Source organism: Amblyomma mixtum, chromosome 3, assembly GCF_055824585.1.
Source record: "Amblyomma mixtum isolate Tamu chromosome 3, ASM5582458v1, whole genome shotgun sequence".
Classification (NCBI taxonomy): Eukaryota; Metazoa; Arthropoda; class Arachnida; order Ixodida; family Ixodidae; genus Amblyomma; species Amblyomma mixtum.
Genome location: NC_143014.1, coordinates 63,015,435 through 63,043,138, shown reverse-complemented (window position 1 = coordinate 63,043,138; position 27,704 = coordinate 63,015,435). Strand labels below are relative to the sequence as shown.

Here is a 27,704-nt window from a genome sequence, read left to right as displayed (position 1 = left end):
TTTTATCGGATAGAACTACCATCTTAAAGGCTAACCTTTAGTGAAAGCTCTGTCTTGTTACTGAAAGTTCTAAGCTTTTGAAAGGATGGAGCTCATCAGTGTGTTTGAAAGCGATGCATTTTGTCTGCTTTAGTTATTCTAACAGGTCTTTACTATTGCATTGCTTCATGTTCACATTCACTAGAGAACATTGCAAGAGGCATCTTAAAACTTCAGTTGGATTTCTGTCAATAGTACATGACTACATTTGTTATGTATATTTTCATGCTTTTTGTCAAAATGAACAGGTGCAATTAACACTACCTTTCAAGAAAATTTTCTTTTGCTGCAAGGAAATATTTGAAAGAATTGTGGTCATTTATGTAACAAAAAAAGATTGTAATGTTTATGCAGGTGTAAATTGGGAAATTCAGCTAGAGGTAGCATAGTAATCATTATTTTTACAACTCTGCCCCTTTCCGCCCCTCCCCTTCCTTCATGGTGTGGTTCAGGTGGCCACCCACTGTAAGACCGCTACCGCACATTTCCTTAAAACTATTTGTAACTGCTGCGCAGATGTGCATTCTCTGTGGCTTCTTACTGTGCCCATTGAGCATGGGTCATCTGTGATCCATAGCTATTGTGCACTGTTTCAAAGCTACCAATGCACTTTTCAACTCGTTACGCCATCAGTTATATATTATAAGAAGTCAACTTTCAGTTTTAAGTAGTTAGTAACCTAGCTGCAAAATAATGAATTTTTGTGTGGGATTGAAGAGCATGGTGCACAACTTTTCTTGGCAAGCATGGCAGGGACCAGGGACACTCTTGAAAATGACCTTTGTGTCATGGAATTTTTTGTGCCTTTAGGTGATTTTTTTTCAAATGCTAGTTGCTACATTCTTCCCGGTGATTTTTTTCACCGGGAAGCATTATTTAATGGCTGTTGCCAGTTTACCAATTTTTTTTGTCACCAAAGATGCGATATGGATTTCGCAGTATTATGGCTGGTATTTGCCTTGCGTCTACATTACGTGGCCAAGATTAGCTCATGCCATCTATTGCTCTTGCCATATTCTTGTGGCTTTGTGTGACATCTGTGAATACCATCTCTGCTGGAATCACAGCTACACAGCTTCAGCCTCCCCTCCCAGTTTCCGTTGTGCTTTCCCGTCATGGGCGCCCTGCTAGGAGAGCCAGGCGTTCTGGCGCTGTGAGTTCTCCTCCCCCTCGTAGCTCCCACCCTTAGCCTCTTTCCCTCACCCCTGTGGAACGAGAGCAGAGCACTCTGGTGGGGTGGTCATGTGATTGTGGAGTGGGGCTTTGCGTGGGCTCAGCTATGCGTCGACAACCACCAGAGATTTCATATATAGAGCTCTACTGTATAAAAAAAAAAGAAAAGAAAGAAAGCAAGGTGTGTTGCTTTACCTGAGAAATAAGCTGATGTGCACTAGGAAGGAAGGAAGGAAGGTTTTTATTCCAAGCATGTGTTCATACTTGAGGCGGAGGGCAAAAGGCATAGTAAGCCTGACGAGGCCCGTCCCCCATGGTGCACCTGACACTGCAACACAGCGTAACATGTTTAAGAGTGATGTAACATAAATTAGCACAAACGAATTGCAATGGCAAAATTATCATAGGCACGTCAAGAAATTAGATAAAATAAGTAGTCATTTACATCATTGATTAGGAACATTTTCACTAGTGTACATTTATGAGGGTTCTACTAAAAGCATTTCTGTCAATTTTTTCCTAAATAAGCGCTCATTTCTGTGTTTATGGATGAGATCTTCTATATGTTAGCTAGAATTTAGAATTTAGGCTAGCATAGTGTGGTTCATTTTATCACGTATATTGACATGAGTGATTGAAATTTATTATGTAATTTCATTTGCTATTCATTTTTATTTAATTTGCATGCTTTGAACTCTGCTGTTGCTGGAGATGATGCATAGTGTTGGAAAGTGCTAACACACCCCTTGTTATTAACTATTACGCGGAACTAAAATTCATTCTTAGATTCCATCTAAATATGAATTAAGTATACATAGATTGTGTACACTGCACCCATATCAAAGTGCACAGTCTATGAAGCATTTCCGAAACCCATTGTTAGCAACGTTTTATGCTTGTGCTTGTTAATGAGCACTGTGACCGATGTGCAAAATATGAAAAATTCAGGGGGCACTTTGGCTCTGTAAAGTGCTGCAAGGCGAAAGTCTCTCCTGGCGCACTGTTTGGCACCGAGTTATTTTTTTCTTTATTATTTTTCTTTTACTTTTTATTTATTTTGATTTGTATTTCTTCTTTTAACCTTTTTACTTTCTTTTTCTTTATTTTTTTGTTGTCTTTAAATTTTTATTTGTTTTCATTTTTAGTCTTTTATTTATTTTATTTTTATTGCTTTAAATTCTCTTTTTTTTTTACTTCCGTGGGTGACCGAATTGCTGTGAATCCACGCACTCTGACATCATCACCATTTTGACCAGCCGAAAAGCGTGACATCTCAGCTGACAACCTTCTGTCGACAACGATGAGGCATTAAAATGCTTTCGCCTTAATAGTTCAGGGTATGAGCTTTAACATACCTTGTTTGGAGTCAAGTTAATCTCAGCATTGTCTTGTGGGGCTGTATACACTGAAGGCAAGAAAGAATTCATTAGACTAAGGTGCTGAATCGGTAGTGTGTGGCAAACTAGTGATCACGCTGCTTAAGTTTGGTTCTTGAGTGCTGGGCATGTATCTGTGCATTTGTTTTTTTATGTAATAGTGCCTTGTGAATGTGGCCCATCAGGAATTACTACCCACGATTTACCTCTTTCAGTATAATGCAGTGAATGCCACACCAAGTGTAAAAATATTCATTTTTATTCACAATGACTAGTGTGCTGCTTGCTGTTTTTTTCAAGCTAGAATGAAGCATTGCTTACAAACTCTATAGTTCAACTAGTTAAGGATATTTTTCATCATCTTTAATAGTGTTGATTAGTCATAGTTGATCTTGCATAGCTATCACAACAAACAAAAACAAGGATTAAAGAGTTGCATTAGGGAACTTTGGCATGAAACACTGGTTGTGCCTTTGGGTACAGATCTCTTGCAAACCATATATGCCTAAAATGCGTGAGTTGTCATTTACCAAGTTTATCAACTGACCAAGCACAACCCTGGTGGCAATTTCTTGGCTATAGTCGTGATCATTAGCAAAGCATGTCAAAAGTACGCTCGTATGTCTGTGCTTACTGCGTATGCTCACTCGGTTTTTGTGAAGTATATTTCGTGTGCTGTCATGTGTGTTTTTCTTTTTGGCTGTTAGTAAAGTCTGCATCATTGTTCCGGTTTTGCAGGTTAAGTTGTATGTGAAAATGCTGATCACCAGTTTTGTTTTGTTTGTTTCTTTGTTTCACCTGCCGTGATGGCTCAGTGGTTACGGCGCTTGGCTGCTGACTCAAAAGACGCGGGTTTGATCCCGGCCGCGGCGGCCGAATTTCAATAGAGGTGAAATTCTAAGAGGCCCATGTCCTGTGCGATATCAGTGCACATTAAAGAACCCCAAGTGGTTGAAATTTCCGGAGCCCTTCACTACGGCGTCCCTCATAGCCTGAGTCGCTTTGGGACGTTAAACCGTAATAAACCATAAACCGGTTCTTTTTGTTTCAGTATTTTGACATCCTGCATTTTCTGAATGGCCGAGCATATTTTTTGCATAGTGCCTTTTTTTATTTCCTTGTTCTGTACTCACGTTTCTCTTTATGTTCTTATTTTCTTTTTGTCAATTTCAGAGCAGCGAAAAAAGCGAGAGTTTACCAGCACTGCCTCTTGCAACACAAGAATGTCCAGAGCTGTTTAATGAAGATGCCTCTGAGCGGAAGGGCCAGTCTCTAGAGAGCATGCTTTTATCTGTGAAGAGAAGGCATAACAAAATACGGAGATGCCTCATATTCAACTCGCCAGGACAAGAAACAGCTGCACCCAAGCACAAGTCCCTAAGGTCTCAGAATGTAGGGATGATGAACTCTGTGAACACATTAGTTGCCACAGACAGTGAAAACTGCACGCATGTCACTGTGGGCATACAAGCAGGTGCAACTCTCATAGCCTCCTGTGCAGATGTGCATTGTTATCCTCAAGGGCTCCAAGACGTCATCCAAACTGAAACTGCTGGAAGAACCTTCAGAGTGATGGGCACTCAGACTGATGCAGAGTATGAGGTAAGCAGCCACTCACTGCCTTGTGATACTGGGCCCGAGCATGGGCCCAGTATCACAAGAACACTGAAAACACTGAAAATGCACTTTCAGAAGTGTCCTGAACAGCCTCTTGAACATAGCAATTAAACACTCCCTCTTGGTGAGGTATGTGGCTGTGAACGTGTCAATGAAGTTATGCTGTTCTGTGCTAGGCACAGAGTTTAAAAATAAAATACTTAGTTAACCTTAAAATACCTGAGCTGAAAACACACCGAGTGAAACTTCTGAACTGCTAGCATTTGGTTGTTCATGGATTTTAGTGTGTGGAACTTATTTTAATTCAGATTATGAGAAAGTTACAGGGTAAAAACTAATTCATCTTATTTTTAATGTCTGAAGACATCACAACTGAATTCCAATACTCTGGCATACACGCAAAACAGTATGCAAAATAGTAAAACTCATTCATTCATTAATCATTTGTTTGTTGGCTCATTTGTTCACTTGTCTTGAACATTCACTCACTCACCCATGCACCTGCTCAAGTTTTCGAAAATATCCTGGAATGGTTCCTTTAGTTAAAAGCTGACCGGATCACTTGGCAGGTAGCAGTAAACCGACTAAAATGTATAACAATGCAAAAAATTAACAACATTGCCTGGCAACATAGGTAAGGTGCCCAACATTAGTATCGAATCGAAGGAAAGGTAACAATATATTTGTAAAAAAAAATAACCAAGAAATACACTTGTAAAACAAAATAGTTCTGTAAAATGTAGCAAAAGTGAATGATGCATAATGTAAATAGAAACATTGGGTGGACTATTCGGAACATCTCGTTTTAGCACACCCGAGGGTAGCTGAGGAATATTTGCAGTAACGTACAATAGTAGGCAATCAGACGTCTTTAAGTAAATTTTTGTCATATACCTTTTAAGGGTTATGCGGCAAGTTATACTGTCATGTCTGTGGTTTATAATTACTGTGGAACATTGGAATGAACCATTTTTCAGTGCTTTGAGTATAGGCAGTACTGTCATTTACGAGCCTTATTTTATTGACATCAGAAGAGGAATAGAAAGCGTAATATTCGAAAAGATTACATCAGAAGAGGAATAGAAAATGCATTATTCAAAAAGTGACAGCAGCACCGAAATTGAATTTTATTACGTTTTTTAAATGCTGTTTGCATTAAGGATAAGCAATTAGTGTTTGTAACTTGCTGGATTTTTTTTTTTTTTTTTTTGCAAGGATTAGCTGGGTGGTGTTGACTTTTATTCTAGTTGCCCATAATAGGTGATGAGGTTGTAGATCTCTAGATTAGTTTTTATTGATCACAAATAACGACATCGGGTTAGTGCCCTTGTTGCTGCTGATAAATTGCTGCAAACATTGCTGACATGGTGATGCCAACTGAAGTGCTGAGAAAATGTATCTTTAACACCAGTATTTGGTGCTCATCAACAGCCTGAATATCCATTAGTTCTTGTTAGGTTATAGTTTTTTCTTTTTCTCAGCTTGAAAGATAATCGTTTTTGTTGCATTAATCTTCAGCCATTTTCATTTTGCCAGTAGTTTATAAAAAAAAATCATTGCTTGATAAACCATTGATATTGATAAATCAGTGACATATGTTGTTTTAGCAGTATGCCTGTTGAAGTTTGCACTGCTCAGCCCTCTGTCTTGTCGTCAAATTGTAGCCACAGCAAAGGCAGAATGTAAAACATCATTGCACTCTACATACTAGAAAGAAAATAAATGTTGTACCGTTTATATCATGCATGGTGCACAGGGCATAACAAGGTTAAATGCTTTAGTGTTTCTTGTTTTGTTAGTAACACATTTCATTAGTGCAACTTTGTTTATTGGTTTACAGGAAGCCAGTGCATACTTTTTACTTCTTTTCGTTGTATGAATTTACATGAACCTCTATATAGCCATTTGGGTCTGTTGTTCGTCAGTAGTTAAGACGTCAGCATTTAAAGCAGCAAGCTACTCATTACTGTACAAATGACCATTATTGGTGCAGTGTACTGCTTACCTGATATGCACTCTTTAAATGCAGCTTGGTCCCATACTTGTGGGGGATAGTTTTTTTTTCCTAGTGAAATGATAAAAACATTCAACTAAAGCATATGCATTTAAAATGTCTGAGTCATGATAAGCCAAGTTTATTGACTGGCTGCACTGTTAGTGCTGCGGTCATACGCGCAGAGTGGGTAGCAGGGGTGGAGCTTTGGATCTCATCTTCAAGGCTCAGGAATAGTGCACTGACGTGTTTTGTGCTTATTGTGCATTCTTACAATGGTGTTGTGTACAGGTGCATGTTTTTGTTTTGTTATATTTATACCCATATTTTGTATGTTTTCGTTTATGATGTGCATTTTGAAATTGCAGATATGTCATATTTGTGTGTAGAAAATTTATAATGTATAAATAGTAATGTATATGTAATAAATGTGCAGATATGGAAGGGTGTGTAAATAGCACTTCTTCAAAGTCGGATACGAATTGAGTGTTTTTATGAATATTCACTACTTGTGCCAATATTCATACATAACGAGTAATTGTCCAAAACAGTTTAATGCTGCCAGCAGCGCTACAGTACGACGCTATAACTTAGGGGCTATAGTTGTCAGAAGACGCAATACTGATCTTCACTAGGGGTACGCAACATGAAGTCAGACTATGACTCTATCATTGTCTTGTCATGCATATTAACTTCTGTTATACAAATGTCAACACATCTCAGTAGAGGAGACAGGCAGGAGCTACATATGAGCCATGAACTCTCCATCCCACGCACACTGACTGCAACAGCATGCTGTCTAGCATCGGAGTAGATTCCGTTTTTGGAACAGTCATCAGAGAAAGCTGTAGCGCTCTGTATTTGAAAATTGTGCCAGTTATTCGAAAACTATTTGAAAATTTGAGAACATATTCGATTCGTTTCAAATTAGTCTTACCATTCATTGTTTAATTTGTTCAGTGAATCAAGTAAGAGGCTCGTTAATTAAGCCCCGGTTCATTCGGAAATTCAGATAATTTGAACTACCGGCTTGATCCCAGCCAATGGCCATGTTAATCTATGGCATCGGACGCTCGCTAATTCGGAATGCTGCAGGTATCGCACCAGTTAATTCGAGCAGGCTCCTGAAAGGAGGCCGTGTCCAGGTGTGACTAGCGCAGCAAGAGATGGTTTAAATGTCGCCCTACCAAAAACCTGAGTTCCATGCTGCAGAGTCACTTGCATGAGACGGCAGACGCGACGACACATGAGCAGCCCCTGTCTCCAAAAAAGTCCGATTGCTTAGTTTTGGTTTAGCTTTGCTGAGCTTCGCACCTGACCACAATGACAGTGGTTTGACCAGACAGCATCAGCCATCTAACCTGACCTAGCTGAGCACCGTGTCGGAGTCTGATTGGCGCGTCGCTGGTGTTTTCTTTCCCCTCCTAGTTTCCTCGCTGCTTTAGCGCCGCTGAGCCGTTCCTTTTGCTTCCATCCGCGTGGATTCATTTTTCCAGCGTGCCTAAACAGCGTGCCCACCAAGTGCCGCTCATTTTTTGTGTGGTGAAGCCTCCTCACACGCAACAGTGGCGCTTGTGACACGGTAGCGGTAGAGTTCCACAGCATCGCACCATGAAGAATGCAGGAGGCCCTTACGATTTTGGAGCAGTTCTGCTTTGATGCTCCCAACAGTATGCACAAAATAATGAATTGATAGAAACGTGAAAAGTAGTCAGTGCCGCGCTGTTCTCATCTTTGAATTATGCTGCTGTTGTCCAGTCTTTCACCACATAATTTTACTGTGATGCAAGTAGTTCTTGACAGTTTTTTTTTCGGTCATTCAATAATTCAAACATTTTTGCCGGTCCCTTGAAGTTTGAATTAACTAGCTTTTACTGTATTTTATTCACCATTTGAAAATTTTGGATATTTTCACACCTCTACAAATTAATTTATGCCTCTATTGTTAGGGAACGAAGGTAGTATTCCTTTCTTCACTGTGTTTTTGTACCTGAAGTATGCAAGCTGTAGGTTGCCTCAATGGGATGGAGCTTTTTTAGGCTATTTTTAAGCAGCCTTTTCTTTCCGCCTTCCATTTTAACCCCATTTTTGAAATAGAAAAATGTTTTCTTTCTGATTCTATTGTACTGCCTGTGCAGTCTAAATTGCGTGCATGTAAAATGCTGATTACTAGTGCATTATGGTTGCATGGTTTGACTCGGGGCTTTCTTTAATGGTGTCTGAGGGGGTTGCCTTGTAGAATTTGCATCCATTTGTGTTTTCTCTGACCTCACTGTTTGTTATTTTATTTTTTCTGCTAGGAGCAAGATGACCTAAGCACAAGCATCCCAGCCTCCATCTCGGTACTAGATATAGAAAATACATCAGAGCTTTGTAGTGGAATTGCCTTTTTATCACGAAGTACATCAGAAGAAAGTTCAGGCTTGTTTTCTTCGTGGAGAAGAAGGGGAAGGAATGAACAAAAGAAGCGCTTGCTTTTCAACTCAAGGAGGGAACCAAAAGCACCAGAGCTTCACCAGAACGCTCAGCAAGTAAACTCCATGGTGAACACTGAACGTGCCCTTGTTGGAAGAGATGTTGAGGAGAGCACTCTTGTCAGTGTGAGCGTACAGACAGATGCAACCATTGCGGCTTGCTGTGAAAGTGCTCATTGTCATCCACCAGAGTTGAAAGATGTGATTGCCCAAACTGAAGCTTATGATAAGACCTTCGGAGTTACTGGAACCCAGACAGACGTGGAATGGGAGGTAAGTTGGCACTCGGTGTCTTGTGACTGGTCAAGAAATGAAGGCAAGAAAAATAAGGTGCACGCGGAAATTTCTGTGGCACTTTAAGCTGTAACGCCAAGTGTTATTTAATGGAACTAGCATCAGCTCTCCAGCTTCAGTGCTGACCATTTACAACATCTGCTCTATGAGTCATGATCCAGGCACCCATACACGAGAGATGAGGAGCCTGCTTTTGAAATATGTTTCATCCTGTGGTAATGTAATGTTGCAAGGCTAGACTATCTCTTTCCACATCTTTTTGAAAGAAATCATGGCATAGTCAGTGGGGTGGATGATGCTGCTTGGCTGAGTGAAACATGCTCTCAGTATGTGCAGAGATGTGCTTAGTGTGTGATGTGAGTTTCGTGATGCTGTCAGAATGAGCTAACCTCACACGCTGGCTATGAGGTTGCTTTCATCAGCCCCACTCAATGTGGTGACTGATGCCGCACATCAGGTTAACTAGTACGACCACCTTGTCTGCTGTTTGTGGGAGGAGTGTTTGGTGGCAACACTATTGTCATTAATTATTTTGCTCTTGCTTGCTTCTTTTTATCAAATGTAATCATAAATAAACAAACAAACAAACATGATGTTCTGAACAACCAACCCTTCCACACGTTGCAGATGCACGAATTAGTCACCATGATGTGCACAGCTGATGGAAAAGAAAAGAAGCTCAGGGAAGGTTCATTTATCCTGAAAGCAACATAAAGTCATATCTGAGAGCGAAACTTGTTTCAAATATTGTATGAACAGTATATTACACAGCAGAAGAAAATATTAACTTTTTTTCCCTGCACTGGTGCCTTGTGTGTGCTCCTCACATATATCAGCTCAAAATGTCTTGTGTTCACTGAAGCTGGCAGTGAGCATGTTGCTCGTGAAAGGGCATTGCAGGAAAAGCTTTACCATTGAAAGCATCATTTGGCAGCACTTCAGGTTCTCTTTGTGGGCCTAGTTTTCAAACTGGAGCGAAGGGCAACCTTAACAACAGATGGCTTTAATACTCTACAAATTGCAGTAGCCTCTCAAAGCGACCCTCCACAAAACTACCATTGTAACTTGTGGTTTGCATTCAGTAATTAGTAATTAAAAATTAAATGTAATTAAGATTAGGAAAAGGGAAAGGAGAATTTTAAGACATGAATTTTTGTTTTGTGTGCAAATTTTGAGGCACAATTGATAGGGCGCAACGTACTTCTCTTTCACTCGGGTGGTTTGAGGCTGTTATGCTTGCTATGCTTGAGTTAGAAATGTGGTGGTTTACCACTTTATGTTCCTATAGTATAAGTAATTTTTGCATTCCAAATCTGGCATTTACTTGAATACAAATATCTCTGCTGCCCTGTATAGCCCATGGTTAGCCAAAGTGCAAGTAGCACAAGTGGATTAATTTTAGTCAAGTAGAGCTTTTTGTATGGTATGCACTCATTTAATGTATCTCCGTAACCAAGTGTCTTGAACTCACTTTTCACATATGATGCTTGAAGTAAATTTTGCTCCCTGAGGGCTAGAGGCATTTTTTAAAGCATTGCACTTGTGAGTCATTAAAAGGAAGCCTGTATTGCACTTAGCATTTTTTAAATGCAGGAATGTATTTTTTTCCAGCTCATATTGGTCAAAGGATGTCTGTGGCATTTTGTTTCATATTGCTACCATTTGTAGCTTGTAAAGGATGCTAAAGTAGCTAGCTGCCTTGGTTGTAAAAAATTTGATTTTGGCTAAGTATTTCAAAATTTCCCCCACTAGCTTAATAACTCTCTTAAATCATATTCTTTACTATACTCGGGGACAGCTTTCTGTGGCTAGGCAGTGGAAGCTATGAGCATGCGTAGCCAGCTTAAAGGCCTACGTCTCTGGCTCGTGAGTGCATGAAAACAAAGCGCTTGTGGAAGCCGGTGTCTTATAAGGACAGGCACCTGTCCTCGTGTGTCTTTCCTTTCGTCCCTATCAAAAGTCGCGCAGTTCCTTTTTGAAATCACAGAAAGCTGTCCCCAAGTATAGCTTCCATCAAACTGTAGTCGGCAGAATACCAGGTGCTATCAAGAATATTTAGGGGGCTTTGCTGATTCAAGCGTTGTTCTAGAGACAGTAGTTGTAAAGTCAAGCAGAACATTTCAAACACGCCAACTAGGTGTTTCTAAAGGTGCTTGTGCAAAACATATTAGCAGTGACTTGCTCGTCTAGCATTACACATGTCCAGTTCTTGCATGAGTGTACAAAGCCTTGAAGCTTGAAAATATAGCACTCATATTTCCTTAGTCAGTTAAGCCAGGAAATTAAAAACAAAGGTAATTAGAAAAAGGTGGGATATTTTTATTGTTGTAATATGTCCAATTGCTAGTTGGGGAGTCACTGCATAGTGCAAGAAGAACGGTGTGTTGAAATATGCCAAGGAAACCAGGCAGGCCAAAAGGGCTAGTTGTGAAACTCTAGGAGCGACCTATTTGAGGCTCCTGTTGTTGGATGTAAAGTCGTTCTGTAAATTGCAGAATTTTCCCTCAACTGGACACCAGGAGCGAGATCGTGAGCTGCGTTCATTGAAAGACCGGTTGAACTTAGCCGCTGAGGAGGTATGTTTATGTTTTGTTGGTGTACTCTCTGACAAATTAGTTTTCAATGCATAATGAGTGTTTGGCTTCAGGAGAGATCTTTAACCATTTCACCCAAATTATGAAGGAATCAAAGAGAAAAATTGTAAAAAAAAACTGAGTGCTACAATTTGCTAGTTCCCTCTAAAATATTGGAAATCAGTTTTGTGTCAAATCTGCAGCAATAGGCATATGGTACGTGTTCGGAAACTAGTCCTAGTTGGGTAAAAGACCCAACTCGAAGGCCTGTTATTATAATGAATGTCGTACAGGCAGCTGTTCTTGCTTAGACACGAATACAGATTGCACATGTAACAGTGAAAATTCATCTTGCCTTTGCAGCGAGTTTGCTTTTTTCTTCTTATTGCTGCTAACCGTATTCAATGACTGATTGCCGAAAGCACACATGCAGTCTGAGTCATTACTGTAGGGGTCACATGTAAGGCAGCTTCACAATAGAAGAGATTGAGGATGTTCCTTCAAACACTGACTTGAACAGAGGGTGGGGGAGGGTGAAAGCCTCTTGTGTCTGGCCAAGGTTCCAACAAAAGGATTTGTTGTTGTCCAGGGAATTGAGGTCATCCTTGTGGAGGGAGTTTTGCAGGTTTGTTATTTAGAAAGCGCTAAGTGTGTGAAGAGCAGCTATTATTGCTCATTTGCAGTGTCGTGCCCTGGAAAGTATATTGATGCACTGAAGCGTATATTGTCTTTGCCATCTTGCCTTTACTTATTTTTTTATGGTATGTTACTCTCACTCTCAGGTGACGTTGAAAGCAATCCTGGGCCTATGAATGCAACTGAAAGGGAAATATTGGAAGCCCACTTGCTGACTGTCCAAAGAATTGAAGCTTGCCAGGCTACAATCCCTAATGAATAAAGGTGTAAAGAAAGGCAGGATGCTACTGATAAAGAAGTCAAACAGCTGACATTGAGAGTGACCCTTGAAACGAAAGCTTCACTTGATAGGCCTGATCCTTTTGTAGCTGACAATGCCATGAGAGACATTTTTTCTCAGCTTTCTGACCTTTACTCAAGATGTGATGATGCTGAAAGTAGACTGCGTCAAAATAACTTGCTTTTCTTTGGTGTTGACAGTGTACAAAACGAAAGTTGGGCAGATTCTGGAGAAAAAATCATTGCGTTTTGTTCAGAGCACCTAGATTTATGACTGCTTCCCAATTTGAAAGGGTTCATAGACTAGGCAAATTCATATCTGATAGACACAGATCAATCATTGCCAAGATGACCCATTTTAAAAGCAAATAGAGCCTACTTTAAAATGGGCACAAATTGAAAGATTCCAGTTTTGCTGTCCACAAGGATTTTTATTCAACAGCTCGTGTAAACATTTTTTATCCGACACATTTCTTTCTATTCTTTCGACATTATTAGTCACACAAAGCACAACACACCAACTATTTTGTGGTATGCTTAGGTGCAATGCATTAAACTTTGTGATGGGACAGACATTCTTTCGGAAATCTGTTCTAAAAAAACCTATCCTGAAGTTTTTACACCTTAAGCTTGAATCCCAGGCACACTGGCTAGTTTGCATTAGGAGTAGTGCTTATGCTACGAATTCTTGGTGCACTTCAATAAAAAGATATCCTTATTTTTACTGCATATGGTGCACATTTGACAATTTTTTCCCCGTTACTAAATGTCTTGCATAGTTCAGCTAATGTAATTATTTATTTAAGCAGTTATGCGACACACACACATAAAATATAAATTGGCATTGAAGTTAACTATGCTCACTTCTCAAATATGCATTAGAGCACGGGGTTCTCAAACTGGATTCCATAGATCCCTTGGGCTCCTTGGAAGTGCTTTTAGAGCTTCCTCAGCACCTAAATCCATGCATACCTCAAACCCCACCCTTCCTTTACCCACATTATTTTGGACTAATTGTACTGTAATTGCTTATAGCAGGCTATTCCCGACTATTGTTTAGATTGAATTTCGCTATTTTTGATGGGCCTGTACATGTTCGTTTGCATGCAAGTTAGGCAGGATGGGGTAGAAGTGAAGACGCATGCGGTTCCTCAGCACCGTTCGAAAATTATTGGGTTTCCTCAAGGCCAAAAATAATGAGAACCCCTACTGTAGAGTGCTTTTATTGTAAAACCTGTTCCGTCACAGTAATGTTGCCGAGGTGACTGGTGCATTCTCATTGAAATCAAAGTTCCAGTAAAACAAGATATATTTATAGTGCAGGGGCTCTCATACTGGGTGTCATGAGAGTCCTTGAAGGGATTTTTGGGTTCTGCCTGCACCTAAATTCATGACTGTCTTACCGTTTGTTTACCCACTTTATTATTTTTGGACTTATTGTACTGTAATTACTCATAGAAGACTGCTTCTCTCTGCCGTCAGTCCTATCGATTGAATTTAGGCACTTTTCCAGGTGCCATGCATGTTCTTTCCTGCATGCATGTTAGGCAGAAAGGAGCAGAAGCCAAGACGTGGGGTTGCTTAGCATCTTTTGAAAGCTGTTGTGGTTCCCTGGGGCTAAAAAGATTGAGAACTTCAGGCTTAGTACTTGGAACGCTAAGAATTAATTGTAGTGTGCTTAACATGGGAAGAAGTATTGTCGCACACTGTTTTAACACTGTTTTAAAATTTAAGGACAAAATTCAGGATGGTAAGTCACATGTTGGTGGATACTTGTTGAGGCACTGTGAGATTTTCTAACTTCAAAGGTTCCCATTGCAATTCTTTTCAGGTTCAGTCAAAAAACATGCTTGCAACACAGCTTCAGACTCACTTGGATTCTTCACTAAAACAGGTAAGAATCATCATGGCTAACTGTCATCATAACCCATAAGAGCTAGGGTAGTGCAGAAACGCTGGCATTCATGTCCTGCGCATTCTCATCATCTCCTGTGCTTGCCGAGAGAAGTGCATTGATGACCACGACATGAAACCAATGTGACTTTATTATTGCAGGTCGAGATGAGTGCTCAGGCACTTCAAAATGTTGAAAAAAAACTACAGCTCTCAAGGGAAGAATGTAAAACCCTCAAAAAGCAAGTCGTTTCTACACAAGACAAACTGGAGCTTGCTGAAAAGGCTGCAGAAGTGGAGCGCATGGCTAATGCACAGTCCAAGGCTGAGGTACTTACTGTTATAGATGGCTTTAAAATAACTTGCAGGCATTTGATGATTTACAGTATTTGTCAAGTAAGGTTGTGCTCATGTAAGGGCCACTCCCCCCTCCCCAACTTAGCACTCAAAAATTTTTTTTTAAAAACCTGCAAACAGCAATTGCGTTTCACATTTTCCTCATGCGACATGTTCCACGGGGTGCTACCAAGAGCGCAATAACCTAACGGGATAGTACTATGAAGGTACATTTTTGACAATGAAGTGAGTAGAAAAGCAGGCGAGGTGGTAGCCACCTCGCACTAACTACGGGTCTCATGTACAAAGTGCCATTTCGATCGATTAGGTGAACCGTCATTACAGTCGAGTGCCAGATCCCATAGCTATGCACGCTGATCTCCACCTTAATTCTTATTTGAAACAACTTTGGGTGATGTCACATTTGGCAGTAGAGTGATCTGCCAACTTAGTTTGTTGCAAGTGGTTCCTGCCGGTTGTCGTATCGCCCTGAATTTCAATGCATTATGACCATAAAGGATACTCCAGGCCCATGCTAAATAGTCCTAAAAGACAGGTAATTGCACGAATAGGGTGCATTTAATATGGTTTTTACTGTAGTCACAAAAATTGAGTGGAAAGTGCCACTTTCGTGTGAGAGCCTCACCCTGTCCAAATGTAAAAAAAAAAAGTGGCCCTTACACGAACGTATACGGTATCCTTCCAGAAAGGTGCATGGCCTGTGCATGGTATCACATAGTCATGCTGTGTACAATAAATGACCAACCACAAGATGCGTTGATACGCAGAGCCAAACCTTGTTGTTTTGCAGTTTTAATAAGGATCTGGTTGTTGTAGTACATGGTTAGTCCTTTAAGCAATGTGATGTGTTTTCTTGCCTTGGGCATTTTACTGCCAGTTTATTTTTTTTTAATAAATTTGATTGGTCAAAAGTATTTACATTTCAGTGGCATACTGCGAAACATGCTGTGTGCAGCATGTCTTAGGGCCACAAAATGAGCTTTCTTTTTTTTTTTTGTAGCTGTGATGATGATATTGAATGGCTGCTTAACTGCGTAGTTGGCACAGTAAGGGAAAGCATGATTGCTGCGACAATTTCAGCACTTCTCTATTCACACGTATTGCCACTGAAAGCAATATACCTTCAGTGTAAGTAATATTCTAAATATATTGCAATAATGATTCTGATGACACAGATGCAGAACTTGGCTCTAACAGTGCAGCACCTGCAAGCTGCACTTGTCAACCTCAAGAAGAATGGTGGTCCATCTCCAAGAGAATCATCCTCAGGCACGCCTAAAGTCCATGATGTCTGAGTGTGGTACCCAAAGTGCATTCCCTCAAGGACTATGTCAGCTGTTGTAAATATCATCATATGGGTATGTTAATGCCATATGAAACTTAGGGTCAAGAAAAAGGAACATTCCATGACACTCGACTACATACAAAAAATACTTTGGACACTGGTTGTACTTAGGTGATACTTTTTGTATATTTGGTCCTTACCTTCACATGCTGACAACAGCATTAAAAAAATTGCCTGCAGGCATGCTTGTATGGGTGATAACGCTGCTTGCCTTGTGATAAGTGCCAGGATTAGGTTGAAACAAGTGTTCTTGTTTTAAGAGTGCAATATCATTAAAGCTTAAGAGATGCATATTTTTATGTTAATAAACATAATCCTTGAAAATGTGTCTGTGTTTGCGTGCATATTTTCTACTTGGTTGTGGCGAGCACTGGAAAATTGTTCAGGTAGTAAGGGTTGTAAAGTTTACTGAAAATTCATTTTCCTTACCTTAGCTAGCCATGAAAATGCAGACAGCAGTGATATATATGACTGCCAAGCAGCGTGCCCGTGTGCCTGGTAATGTGCAGTATAGCGTATTCATTTTCTATCAAACACAAACCAGAAGGAGGTGTCCGCCAGAGCGTTGCAGGTCATTTGGACCGCGACTGTACCTGTACATATACGTTCATTCACTGGTTAACAAATTGAGCCGGAGTAATTAAACCTTCAGTGGCAATGTGTGAAATTCAATAGAAAGTGATCTAGGCTCAAAATAGGCCTAAAAAGGTAACGCTACCCTGATGGCTTTCTCAGGTTATAAAATGTACAGGGTGACATACTTCTAGGGTGAATATGAAAGTGTGTGGAAGTGCTTTTCAGGGCCTCAATGTGCCCGTCGTAGTCTCGCATCACAGCAAAGTGGCACAGGAGGAGAGTGTTTTCTGTCATCTGACACTCCGCTTTGATGTACGGCTCCGATGGATGCACTGCTGCTTCAAAGAGGGCGGCCACACGCATTTTCACCATAAGAGTGAACCACCCTGCATATGCATGAATCACGGACATATGTCGTGGCACCTACTTGCACACGCTAATAGTGACCATGAACATATGGCAGAGATGAATGTTTTTTTCTAGCAGCTAAACTTTTAACAACTTCTAGCACTCAAAACTTGTTTAATTGGTGTGTCGTGATGGGTCTAAATGAACAAAAGGAGGCACACAAGCACAAACTTGCAACTGTTTAGTACTCTTTGATGACATACTTTCACACAGAGGATATCATTATCGCAAGCTGTGTCATATATGCAATCGAGGAGTTTCGGTTTGCCCATTTCTTCACCGCTCTAATGCCATCATTTCGGCCTCGCCTTTCATGAGTGCAGTTGATGGATCACTTACATGTATTCCTTCAACTGCAGTTTCAATCCAAAGCGCTTCCACAATTTCTCTTTCGACTCGTTCTTTTTTACGGCTTACTATCATTGTTTTTTCTAAACAGCGGTCACATTTTCCTATGCAGCGGTTACAGTACGACACTATATTTCTGGGATGGGTAATTTTACTGCTGTCATTCTAATGTTCTTGTAGCCTGGTGTTGACACATCTGCCAGACTGTCCAATATATTGCCTCCCACATGATATGAAACTTCTCGACTGTATACGACATTGCTTGTGATCGTGACATCCTGTATGTAAAAATTGTGTCATCAAAGAGTATTAACTAGTTGCAAGTTCGCACTTGTGATGTGCATCCTTCTGTCCATTTGTGTCTCTCCTAAGTAGTGCTTCATTCACTCCTGCAGAGATGAGCACACACTCGCAATGCATGCCCAATGTGCCTAGAATGAAAGCTGACCAGTGTGGTGCATATTGGACGTGTAAAGTGTAAATGAAAATTCTCTTTCACACTTTAGCCCGAGGTTCTCTCAACCTGGCACTGGCGGCCTCCGATCTGGGGTTCTCGCGGGAGCGCATGCACTCATTCAGTGAAATGACGCAGGCCTGCAAAGCCGAGCATCGGCTCTACCCCCCACCCCATCCCTCCCTCAACAATTATCATCAGACACTCCAAACAACGGCTCCAAACAAGCACTTTACCCTCCCCTTATATACGCTAGCACTATCACTAAGTCCACACAAACCCCTCCTGTACCCTCTGCCACCACCCCAAAGCTGCTCTCGACCACTTCCTTTTCCTCTGCCCGGCGGATCCTCCCCCGCGGGGCCTGAAGCACCTTACCACTTGGGAGGCTTGGGAGGCCCTACTGCGCTCCGAGGACCTGGCCAAGCAAGTCATTGCCGCAGGCCGGGCTGCCAGCGTCATGAGTTTCTGGGACATGAATGTTCGAGTGCAGTGGGGCTGTGCGGGGGCCCAAGGACCTATGTGTCCCAAACTGCCCTGTTCCAAATAAAGTTTTCACCCCCATCTGTGGAACAAAATGTTGCACTGCCAAGCTATGTAAAGACTGGTATGTGTAGAGATTGCATGCACTGCAGCTATTTTGCTCTTGTCCAGCTGTGCATTATTTAAGGTGAAAAATCTGTGGTATTCCTCTGATCTTTGAATGCAGAAAGTTAGCCCCCTCCCCCCTTCCTCCCTCTTTTCTCGGTAGGGATCATGGTGAGTCCTGTCATGTCAGAATTAAGTACTTTTCAGTGAAGATGTATTTATATATTCATATAGTAATCCTTGACATTTGTAGATGACCCAGTGTACTGGAAGTGGCCTGGCTCTTTAGCTTGCTTGCGAACTTATTGAATCATCTAATGTCCCTTGGCCGTTCCCTGAGTAAAGTTATAGCAGAGGAGTTTAGTGCAGCATCCAACTGCTGTATGCTGAAATAAGCTGCTCTGCTAAAAGCCTAACAACTTTAAGCGGTTGACATACGGTTGCCCAAGTGTACAGTAATGAAACTATGCTTGATAGTAGGTTCTCAGTAGGTGCTGGAAGCTTAAGTGGACACGTCCACTTTTTACAGCGAGAGCTGTACATGGCACGCAGCGTCACCGTCGTCCGCAGCCCTCCCCGCGCTCGTTTCGCCTCGCTGCGCGTCACGCCAGGCACCCGCCTTACATGGCTTGGGGTAGGGGTGTTGGGTAAGCGTGCACGCTTAGACACCTCACCACTACCCCACTCCCAGGACTGGTAACTGCACCCGGCTACTCTCTCGGCAAAAGGCACTAGAGCATCGCCTCCTCTAGCGCTCTCCCGTGGCGCTAGCGATAGCGCTGCGGCATAAACATGACATTCTGCCCCTCTAACCAAAGTTGCTAAACACTCCAACCAGCATCAGCATTTTGCACCATGCTGTGAATTCGCGTAACCACAAGACCAATATTTACATCCGGTGAATTTTTTCGGTTCTTCATATTCCTTTTCTTGCGGAATGAATAAAAACGTTTGATTCTATTGATTCAGTTATCCATCCATTCATTGGGTGAACGGACGATCGTACGACCCATGGTACGACCCAACCACATGCAAACGCACAGTACCAAGTACGCGCCACCGTTTACAGCAGCCGCCCCCTCCCCCTCAATGCAGCTACTTCACACTCCGGATCTATCTCAGAATCTCCGTTTCTGACAACGTTCTGGGTGCGAAAGCGACTGTGCTCGTGCCTTCCTTTATGCTGCAGAACAGCTCCGAATGAGCTCGACTTCCGCAGCCCAGATAGCTGCTGGTCTTTTCAAAATGTTATCACAGGCTAATGATTGGACAGATACGCAGACAAAAGGCACACCAGTGTGAACTGTCGTACAACAGTTGCGCAGCTTAATGTGAGTGTGTAGGTCGAAGCTGCACAAGTGAACTACCTGGGCCCAATGACGGCAGTTACAGCCTCGGAGGATGCTGTGCACATGTAACTATGAACTACGGCACCAACGAAAACATCCGCACCGTTACTACCGTTGTTTCCTCGCCCACACACCTCTGTTGCGCGGTTTTGCGTCCTCCCCCTTGCTTTCTCCCTTCAGCTGATTCGCCTTGTCGCTAGGGGGTTTGGAGTCGAGGAAACACGAAGTGACGTATTTTACGTAAACGCATCCGGGTAACTTCGTACTACAATGGCGACAATGAATCAGGCTTTTGGGGTTTCTGAATCTGCAACATCGTATTCGCAGCAACCAACTGATCGTTTGAAGTTGTTGTATCCCTCAGTTAATGAAGAAGAAACTCCCCTTCCTCGATCTTGGAGCCCGAAGGACAAATTCACCTACATAGGCTTGTCACAAAACAATCTTCGAGTTCACTATAAAGGTTAGTGGTACTAAAGGCTCATCCCGAGTGATTTGCTTATAATTCTTTCGTATTGTGTTACCATTTGCAACTTTTTTAGAATAGGCCATGCTGGAATAGAGTGCTATCGCTGCATTAAAAATAACTTTGGCCGTGTGCATTGCGTCCGCGATTTTGTAGCTATGCCGTCATGACGCGCATGAAAGCAGCGTCTCAGCTGTTCACGGGCTAGCAAGCTGCTGACAGATACTGTTCGGAAGCAAACTCTTGCTCGAATTTTTCTCAAATAGGTCATGTCAGGATGCTCGTGGTTACCATTGCCGTTGGCCTCCTTTGTACCAGAATTCAGTAGTACGTTGGGAACTAAAAATAAACGCTATTGTTACTAAGCTTTTACGTACACTTTAATTTCGCGTTCCTTTACGATTTACGATGGTAACTATGCTTCTCTGTGCTTTGCTACACTCCCTTGTGAATGCCTGCGTCATGTGCTGGTCATTGTTTATCATTCACTACCCGAAGCCAGTGGTCTTGCCTTAGCTGAGGGTCAATACATTTGTTTGTTTACTTTTTGTAAGCTACACTGGCTACACTTACTGCTCTAGGCCTACTGGCAGGTTTGATGCCTGACCTTGCAGTAAAATTTGTTCATCAAGGAAAAGCTGATTTTTGTTGCCAATGTTCCACGGAAGATTTTTTGCCTCAGTAGAGCTGTGTATACGCTCACGGCACTAGCTTTCTTCGATGGAGACACCACTCATCATTACGCAAATTAGTCATCATTGCTTGTGGCGTTCGTTTCATAAACTGGCGAGGTTATATCGCTGTATTCTTTTGTTGGGATCTTGATGTAAACTGAGGATATACTGTCGTGGTCGTGGCGCACTAGTATAGGGAGAAAAACAAGGTAGTGCTAATGAGTATTGTTCAAAACTTCTGACTAGCATAACGTAGTGTCTTCTAATTTAGGGTGATGGAAACGTGACGATAACGCGTAACTTGTGAAAGTTGTGCTTTCATGCATGCTGACATATGAATGTGCTGTTTGCATTCCTGCTAGGAAATGCATATAGCGCAGCCATGTTTTCCTCTGCTCGTAAGTATTTGCCATTTGTCTTCTCCAAAGTGCAGCAATTAATATTATTATTGTAGGGTTGAACCTTGCGAAAATTTGCTCTTCTTATCTGATAGCTCAGATGACTTATATTTGTGTAATTGGTTGAGTTTGCATTAAGCATGTGTGTTTTTCTTCAGGTATCGGAAAGAACCACAAAGATGCTGCTAGTGTTCGGGCTACACATCCAATTCCTGCAGCGTGTGGCCTTTATTACTTTGAGGTCAAGATTATCAGCAAGGGCAGGGATGGCTACATGGGTGTGGGCCTCTCTGCTCAGGGCGTCAACATGAACAGACTTCCTGGTCAGTTTCTAGATTTAGCCCCTTGGTCGTATTCTGTATGCATTTATCCTTTTATTGCGTGATTTCATGAGATGAAACCAAGTGTAGACCTTTGTAAATCTGGCATGTTCTTTTAGGACAACTATTCTAATTCTTCTTATTTGCATGGTGTCTGTCCCTTGCCTCCCCTTTTGGATGCTTGGGAAAACTGTTTTATGTACGCATTTGAGTGCTGCGACAGAAAGGTTTGTAACCCTTTACTGCTCCAGTGCAGCTGCAGCCTTGCACCTGTGCCATTTAACCAGCTGTCTTGCATCTGGAAGTTCATAGCTTTAACTACTCAACCAAATATACAAACCTGGTTTTAAAGACATGTATTTTTGGCTCATGCTACATTTATCAGGATTTTCTCAGACCCTCACAACCTTTAAATGCTGTCCAATTTGGTAGTTTTGTTTTCAAGACCTTGAACTTCCTGATATCTTTATAGTGTTCCTAGAAAATTATTTAACCTTTTAGCATTTAAGTCTGAGCTGTAATCGTCATGGGCAGTTTATCATAAATACTTTCAGGACCCAAAGGGATCATAGAAAGGAGTGGTATATTATGTAGTTGTACTACTTTTTTTTTTGCCAGTGATTGAGATCTTGATTCTCATTTTGCTAGTGAGATCTTGATTCTCACTTTGACCCCTTTGGGGTTTGATTCTGTGCCACATGCACCTGTTGGTTGAGAAAGTGAAAGTGGTTGTGACTGTAAGTTGTGCACAAAGCTTCACTGGACTGGCCGTCAAGAAAGTGGCATTTTCTTTTCTGCCAAGATGTGTTCGACGTGACTGCTGCATTTTTTGCTTTCATGGTTAGGCACTGGCTATCTCAGTGGCATGCCACTTTTGGAATAATTGTTCGTTCATTTAAATGCGTTAAATATGTGGTTGACACAACGTATCACCATAGTATTTTGAGAGCTGCATCCAGAACTAGTGGCCTCAAAGCTGTTTCTTTCTGTTACGTGGGCAATATATTTCCAGGCATATGTTGTCAGGGTAAATCACATAATAATTGAGCATATTGGGCATCAAGTTCACAACAGTTAGTAGACTGTTTTTACAACCCTAGCTTTCTCCAAGCTTTCTGTTGCATGGGAAAATAAGCATCGATGGTGTGATGGCACTTTTCATGAAAACTGAACCAGCTTGTCTGCTTCCACTGCTTCAGCCAACTTAGCGGGCTTATGGGATCACTAATATGGGTTGTAGAAGTCTGAATATTGCCTCTACTCATCCAGCCCTGTGTTCCTTTGCTTCGTGTGCAAGAGGTGAGCAAGGTTGATTAGCTGGTTATGGTTTGGTCTATTTGAAGCCAGAGGATTGGAGAAGTTGAGAAAAGGTGTGTTATTTGGTAGGCATTTCACTTAGTGATGAAGATAAAAAAGTGGCGTGCATGAAAAATGTCAGTTGCTGTGTGGTACAGCTGGGAAAAGAATTTTTCTAGCAACAGCTCACACCAATGTCATCATGAACATGTCGAATTCGTTTGCAGAAGCAATTGGTGTTAGTTTCATATACTGTACAGACTTCCACAATGCTTGTAGCAATGAAGACGACACTAAAAAGAACTTGTGTGCAGATGCACGTAAACGCCGAAAACCAGGTTCCTCCAGCTCACTGGTGTCTGTGATAATTTTGTTTCAATGCATGTGTTCAAATAGGTAGTCGTTGCCTTTCTTGGTATTTTGGGAAAGCTGACTTTTGGAACACCTTTTACTTTACTTCTTTAGCACAATATGAAAAAAAAATTTATGTATTATGTATATTTCCTGATATACATTTAGGGTAAAGGGTTATGTAGTGCATAGGGGTGCACATTTAGAATAATAGTGGCAGATTTACTTTTTTATGTATCTGTTCAATTTATTTTCTGCGCAGCTCTTACAGTGTTCTATAATTTAGCTCATGCTGGTTAGATCGAAGGCACTCCGGTTTGGGTTCATTCCTTAGCATGGTTGGCCGCTTTCCTTGCACTAGCATTTTGCGCTCTGCACTTTGTTTATTGCCACAAGACAATATGGGAGCCATCATTTTCACAGTTCCTTAGTTACGTCCTCGCCCGAGTCTGAGCACTCTGACCCAGCGGTAACACACTCTTCAGTGTGCTCTTGACTCTTCTGCACAGGGAAGGCAGCGTATCAGAGTTAACGCAGTCGAAAAGATTCTGCGCTGCAAATAATGTGTACCGTGAAAAGAAGGAAAGCGTAGTAAGGGTTTCTCATTTGGCAGCCCCAGCTGAGTGCTATGCTGATGGATCTAAAGCGATTAGTGATCAGCTGGAGGAAAATGGCATAATGCAAGGCTGCAGAAGTCTTGAGCAATGACCTTCTAATTATGAAAAATGCTGTAAGAACTTTGAACTTTCCATGTGCACACGTATGCAGCATTTTGTGTTGCCCTTGAATGTACCCAAAGCTCTTATTGTCCAAGTAGAATATGGTTACAGCCAATTCTTGATCACCGAGCAGATTTCTTATAAATAGGGTTAAAAGAAAAATCTGATTTCTACAATGCACCTTTTAGTAATACTGATGAGCGAAGCTGAAGGCACTGAACAGAAAGTGGATGTCTTGTACTTATTTTCCAATGGAGTTTTTCAGTTCATTGTTAATGCTTTTAATTAACTTTTAGTGCTTGTCGTCCATGGCATTGCTTAATCAGGGGATAAGTTCAAAAAGAAAATTTTAGAAGCAAGGGGCAGAACACAAATGCAGGTTGCCTTTTTTATTAGCATCACTGTGCCAAGTGCTGCCAAGGGAACTGATATGGCCTGCCTTGATATGCATGAACCGTACTGCCCTATCTGAAGGTATATTGTTCTCTCAAATGTAAATTTATATGGCTTATTAACATCTATGAAATATATGGGGTTTGGGCTTTGACCACTTTCCTTGATTTCGGCGTCTTTGCAATGCATGTAAACCCTGTTTGCTGCTAGTCAGCATATTCAAACTTGTTGCACAACAAAATGATTTTCACTTTTTTGATGGATGTTTTTGCAGGCTGGGACAAACATTCTTATGGGTACCATGGTGATGATGGCCATAGTTTTTGTTCTAGTGGAACTGGTCAGCCTTATGGTCCAACATTCACAACTGGTGACGTGATTGGTTGTGGCGTCAACCTAATTGACAATTTGTGCTTCTACACAAAGAACGGCCACAATCTTGGTGTTGCCTTTACAGACTTACCGGTGAGAACCTGTGTCCGCAGCCATAGCTGTAATGTTTACTAGTCTGAACAACTAAGTTATCATAGTTACTGTTTCATAACTTTTTACAATAAATTGCAGGAGATCTGCCACAACTGCCTATTGTTGAATCGCTAAACTTGGTAACCTGTGAAGTCTTACAGTTATACATTTGCTAACATATTTATTGTTGCATTTCCATGTTTCATTCATGTTGTAAATTGGCCTTATTAAAACATTTGTAGCCGAAGTGGTGGTTCAGTGGTTATGGCACTCGGCTGCTGACCCGAAAGACACGGGTTTGATCCCGGCCGAAGCGATCGAATTTTGATGAAGGCGAAATTCTAAAGGCCCGTGTACTGTGTGATGTCAGTGCACGTTAAAGAACTCCAGGCGGTCGATATTACCAGAGCCATTCACTACGGCGTCTCTCATAGCCTGAGTCGCTTTGGGACGTGAAACCAACATAAACTAAACTAAACTAAAACATTTGTAGGCTGTTATAGGTTGCGATGGCATTCTTACAACTCCTGCACTCTTATTCTCTCTATAATCATGAAGAAAAAAATCGTTTGGGTTTTCAGTGCTCTGACTGCATGATTAGAGCAGACAAAGGTAGAGAAATGAGGGACTCGTTATGACATTTTTATGAATGAAGCCAACAGTCACTGAAACTAAGAAAAGTATAAGGGAATGTTTCTTTTTTTTTAATTTGTGGTGTAAATGGGAACTTACAGTGTAATTATTTTATGGATTTGAAGATCATAGATTAGAAAATAAAAGAAAAAGCACACACATGCTGCTGGTGGGATCCGAACCCATGACCTCCAAATTTCATGTACGGTGCTGTGCTAACTAAGCTATGGCGGTGGCTATACAGTCATCTGCTTTAGGGGATATTTATGTTGCATGTAACCTAACCTTGAGAGTGCTCACCAGTGGCACCTTTGTCCATAGCGGCGGACGTAGTACATCATGAATGGTAGTAAGGTCGAGATCAAACCCGCAACCTTGGGATCGGTAGCTGAACACCAAAGCCTCTGAGTGACACTGGCGAGTTGTCTGAAGCACAGTAATTCTAGTGCTATTATGACAATGTGAATGCTAGAAAGGACAGTTTCAAAAAACTGAAAAACCTCGTTTTGAGATTGGGTGGGAAAGGCAAAAAAAATGGGAAACAAGATATGCTATTTTGATTTCAATTCAAGAGCACCACCGTTTTTCTGTTTCATAACCCAGAGCCACAGTTAAACCTTCATTGTCAGATGTGGTAGCATTAATACCCACGTAAGTATATGCTGCCATCCCTTGCTGGCATCCCTTGCATGGCCACGTGCACTTCTGCTAAAATTGTCTTTCTAGCTTTTGCAGCTCTACAACGATTTCCACACTGTGTGTACTGCTGACATACTTTGGAACATTCATACCAAACAAACTGTGTGCATTTAGCTGAGCGTAATCACTGTACTTATTATTGCATAAAAAAATGAACGCTAGCGCAACAAGGACACTAACAAGAAAGGGACACCACATGCGCACATGTCCCTTTCTTGTTAGTGTCCTTGTTGCGCTAGCGTTCATTTCATCGTGCACCAACTCGCCCCCCAGACCGTTATTCTTATTATTGCATACTTTGGTACATAGCAAGAACTCGAGAGATTATCCTTCATACCTTTTTTTATAGTGTGCATCACATGCGCAAGAACATACATAAGGTAGAACTGCATAGAGTGGTGGTGCTCTTACCTGCTTTGAAAGTTTATATCAACGGTAGTGTCTTCGGGAAGTTCCTCTGTCTGATACAGTGCCTTTAATGCCTGCTGTCATGTTCATGCTACCTGAACTGTAACGACATGTTTCATTGGCAAACATTGTGAGCACGCCATATTTTATTGTGTAATGTTCAGACTGGCTCGACATCCTGTGTGTTAGTGTTCATTGCTGAAGAGATCGTGCAAGGTGTGCTCATGAGCATGGTGTATTGAAGGAGAGTGGGATTACCAGTACTAGTTGAGACTTCGTTTTTAGTAATTAGAAGGACATATAAGAGCATAAAATTATTTCGTATCTGTTTGATGGTTTGTTGTGCATTTTTCTTCTTCTACAGCCCAATTTGTACCCCACTGTGGGTTTGCAAACACCAGGTGAGGTGGTGGATGCAAATTTTGGACAGTCTCCTTTTGTCTTTGACATTGAAGACATGATGAAGGTAAGTTTAGAGTACATAATTGTGCTTGTGTATGAGCACAATTGAACTGATACCTCTATGTTATTGGGCAAATTTGAAAGGAGCTGATGCTGCGGACAAGGACTACAATAGAGAGGTTTCCAGTCAACGACAAGCAAGGTGAATGGCAGACTACATTACACAGGTACTGTTCACTGTGCTTCTCTTTTCTCATTTTGTTCCAAAGATTCGTAACCACTCATCTCGAATAAATTGAATGGTCAAGTTTTGATGTTTAAGAACAAAAATGATCTGTGATGGAAGTTAGCCCACCTTTGTCTTTCCCCATCTGAGTGCACATGCACACACACATACATGCCCTCTCTCTCCCCCCCCCCCCCCTGTTTCATGTATAACGTGAACCTGTAATTCTAGAAAGGGCGGTTGGTACAGTTTGAAAAATCAGAACTGCAGCAACATTGTTTCCTGGCGCCTGGTGCACTTCGAGGAATAATTTATTCCTTATTGCATGGGTGGTTGTTTAAGAGTAAATAACTTTCACCGTTGTAAGTGGATGAACATTTTTAGCAGGAAAGTTGTGAAGTGCCACAAGGACATGCCAGCTTTGTTTTTTTTACAAAAGGAGCTCTTTCAGACCATGAAGAAAGTGTTCTCAACAATGTGTG

General features: G+C 41.5%; 2 protein-coding genes across 6 annotated transcripts in view; both read left to right on the top strand.

The window, feature by feature from the left end:
• LOC149350414 (uncharacterized) overlaps nucleotides 1-16,375 on the top strand; it is a 51,080-nt gene extending 34,705 nt beyond the window's left edge. The window contains exons 11-16 of the mRNA XM_089579441.1: nucleotides 3,762-4,190; nucleotides 8,499-8,945; nucleotides 11,462-11,542; nucleotides 14,286-14,348; nucleotides 14,510-14,677; nucleotides 15,880-16,375. Of these exons, the coding sequence (XP_089435567.1) occupies nucleotides 3,762-4,190; nucleotides 8,499-8,945; nucleotides 11,462-11,542; nucleotides 14,286-14,348; nucleotides 14,510-14,677; nucleotides 15,880-15,999 (1,308 nt within the window). The 3' untranslated portion in view covers nucleotides 16,000-16,375. The remainder of the gene's footprint in view (nucleotides 1-3,761; nucleotides 4,191-8,498; nucleotides 8,946-11,461; nucleotides 11,543-14,285; nucleotides 14,349-14,509; nucleotides 14,678-15,879) is intronic.
• Nucleotides 16,376-19,766: 3,391 nt separating this feature from the next.
• The window catches only part of RanBPM (Ran-binding protein M), a 58,091-nt gene continuing 50,153 nt past the window's right edge, over nucleotides 19,767-27,704 (top strand). Inside the window, exons 1-6 of one of the 5 annotated variants that reach the window (XM_089579431.1) lie at nucleotides 19,767-20,235; nucleotides 21,275-21,310; nucleotides 21,469-21,633; nucleotides 24,664-24,854; nucleotides 26,959-27,060; nucleotides 27,141-27,223. In XM_089579431.1, coding sequence (XP_089435557.1) covers nucleotides 20,043-20,235; nucleotides 21,275-21,310; nucleotides 21,469-21,633; nucleotides 24,664-24,854; nucleotides 26,959-27,060; nucleotides 27,141-27,223 — 770 coding nt within the window. In that variant the 5' untranslated portion in view covers nucleotides 19,767-20,042. The remainder of the gene's footprint in view (nucleotides 20,236-21,274; nucleotides 21,311-21,468; nucleotides 21,634-24,663; nucleotides 24,855-26,958; nucleotides 27,061-27,140; nucleotides 27,224-27,704) is intronic. The other 4 variants (XM_089579435.1, XM_089579433.1, XM_089579432.1 and 1 more) reach the window with 4 other exon arrangements.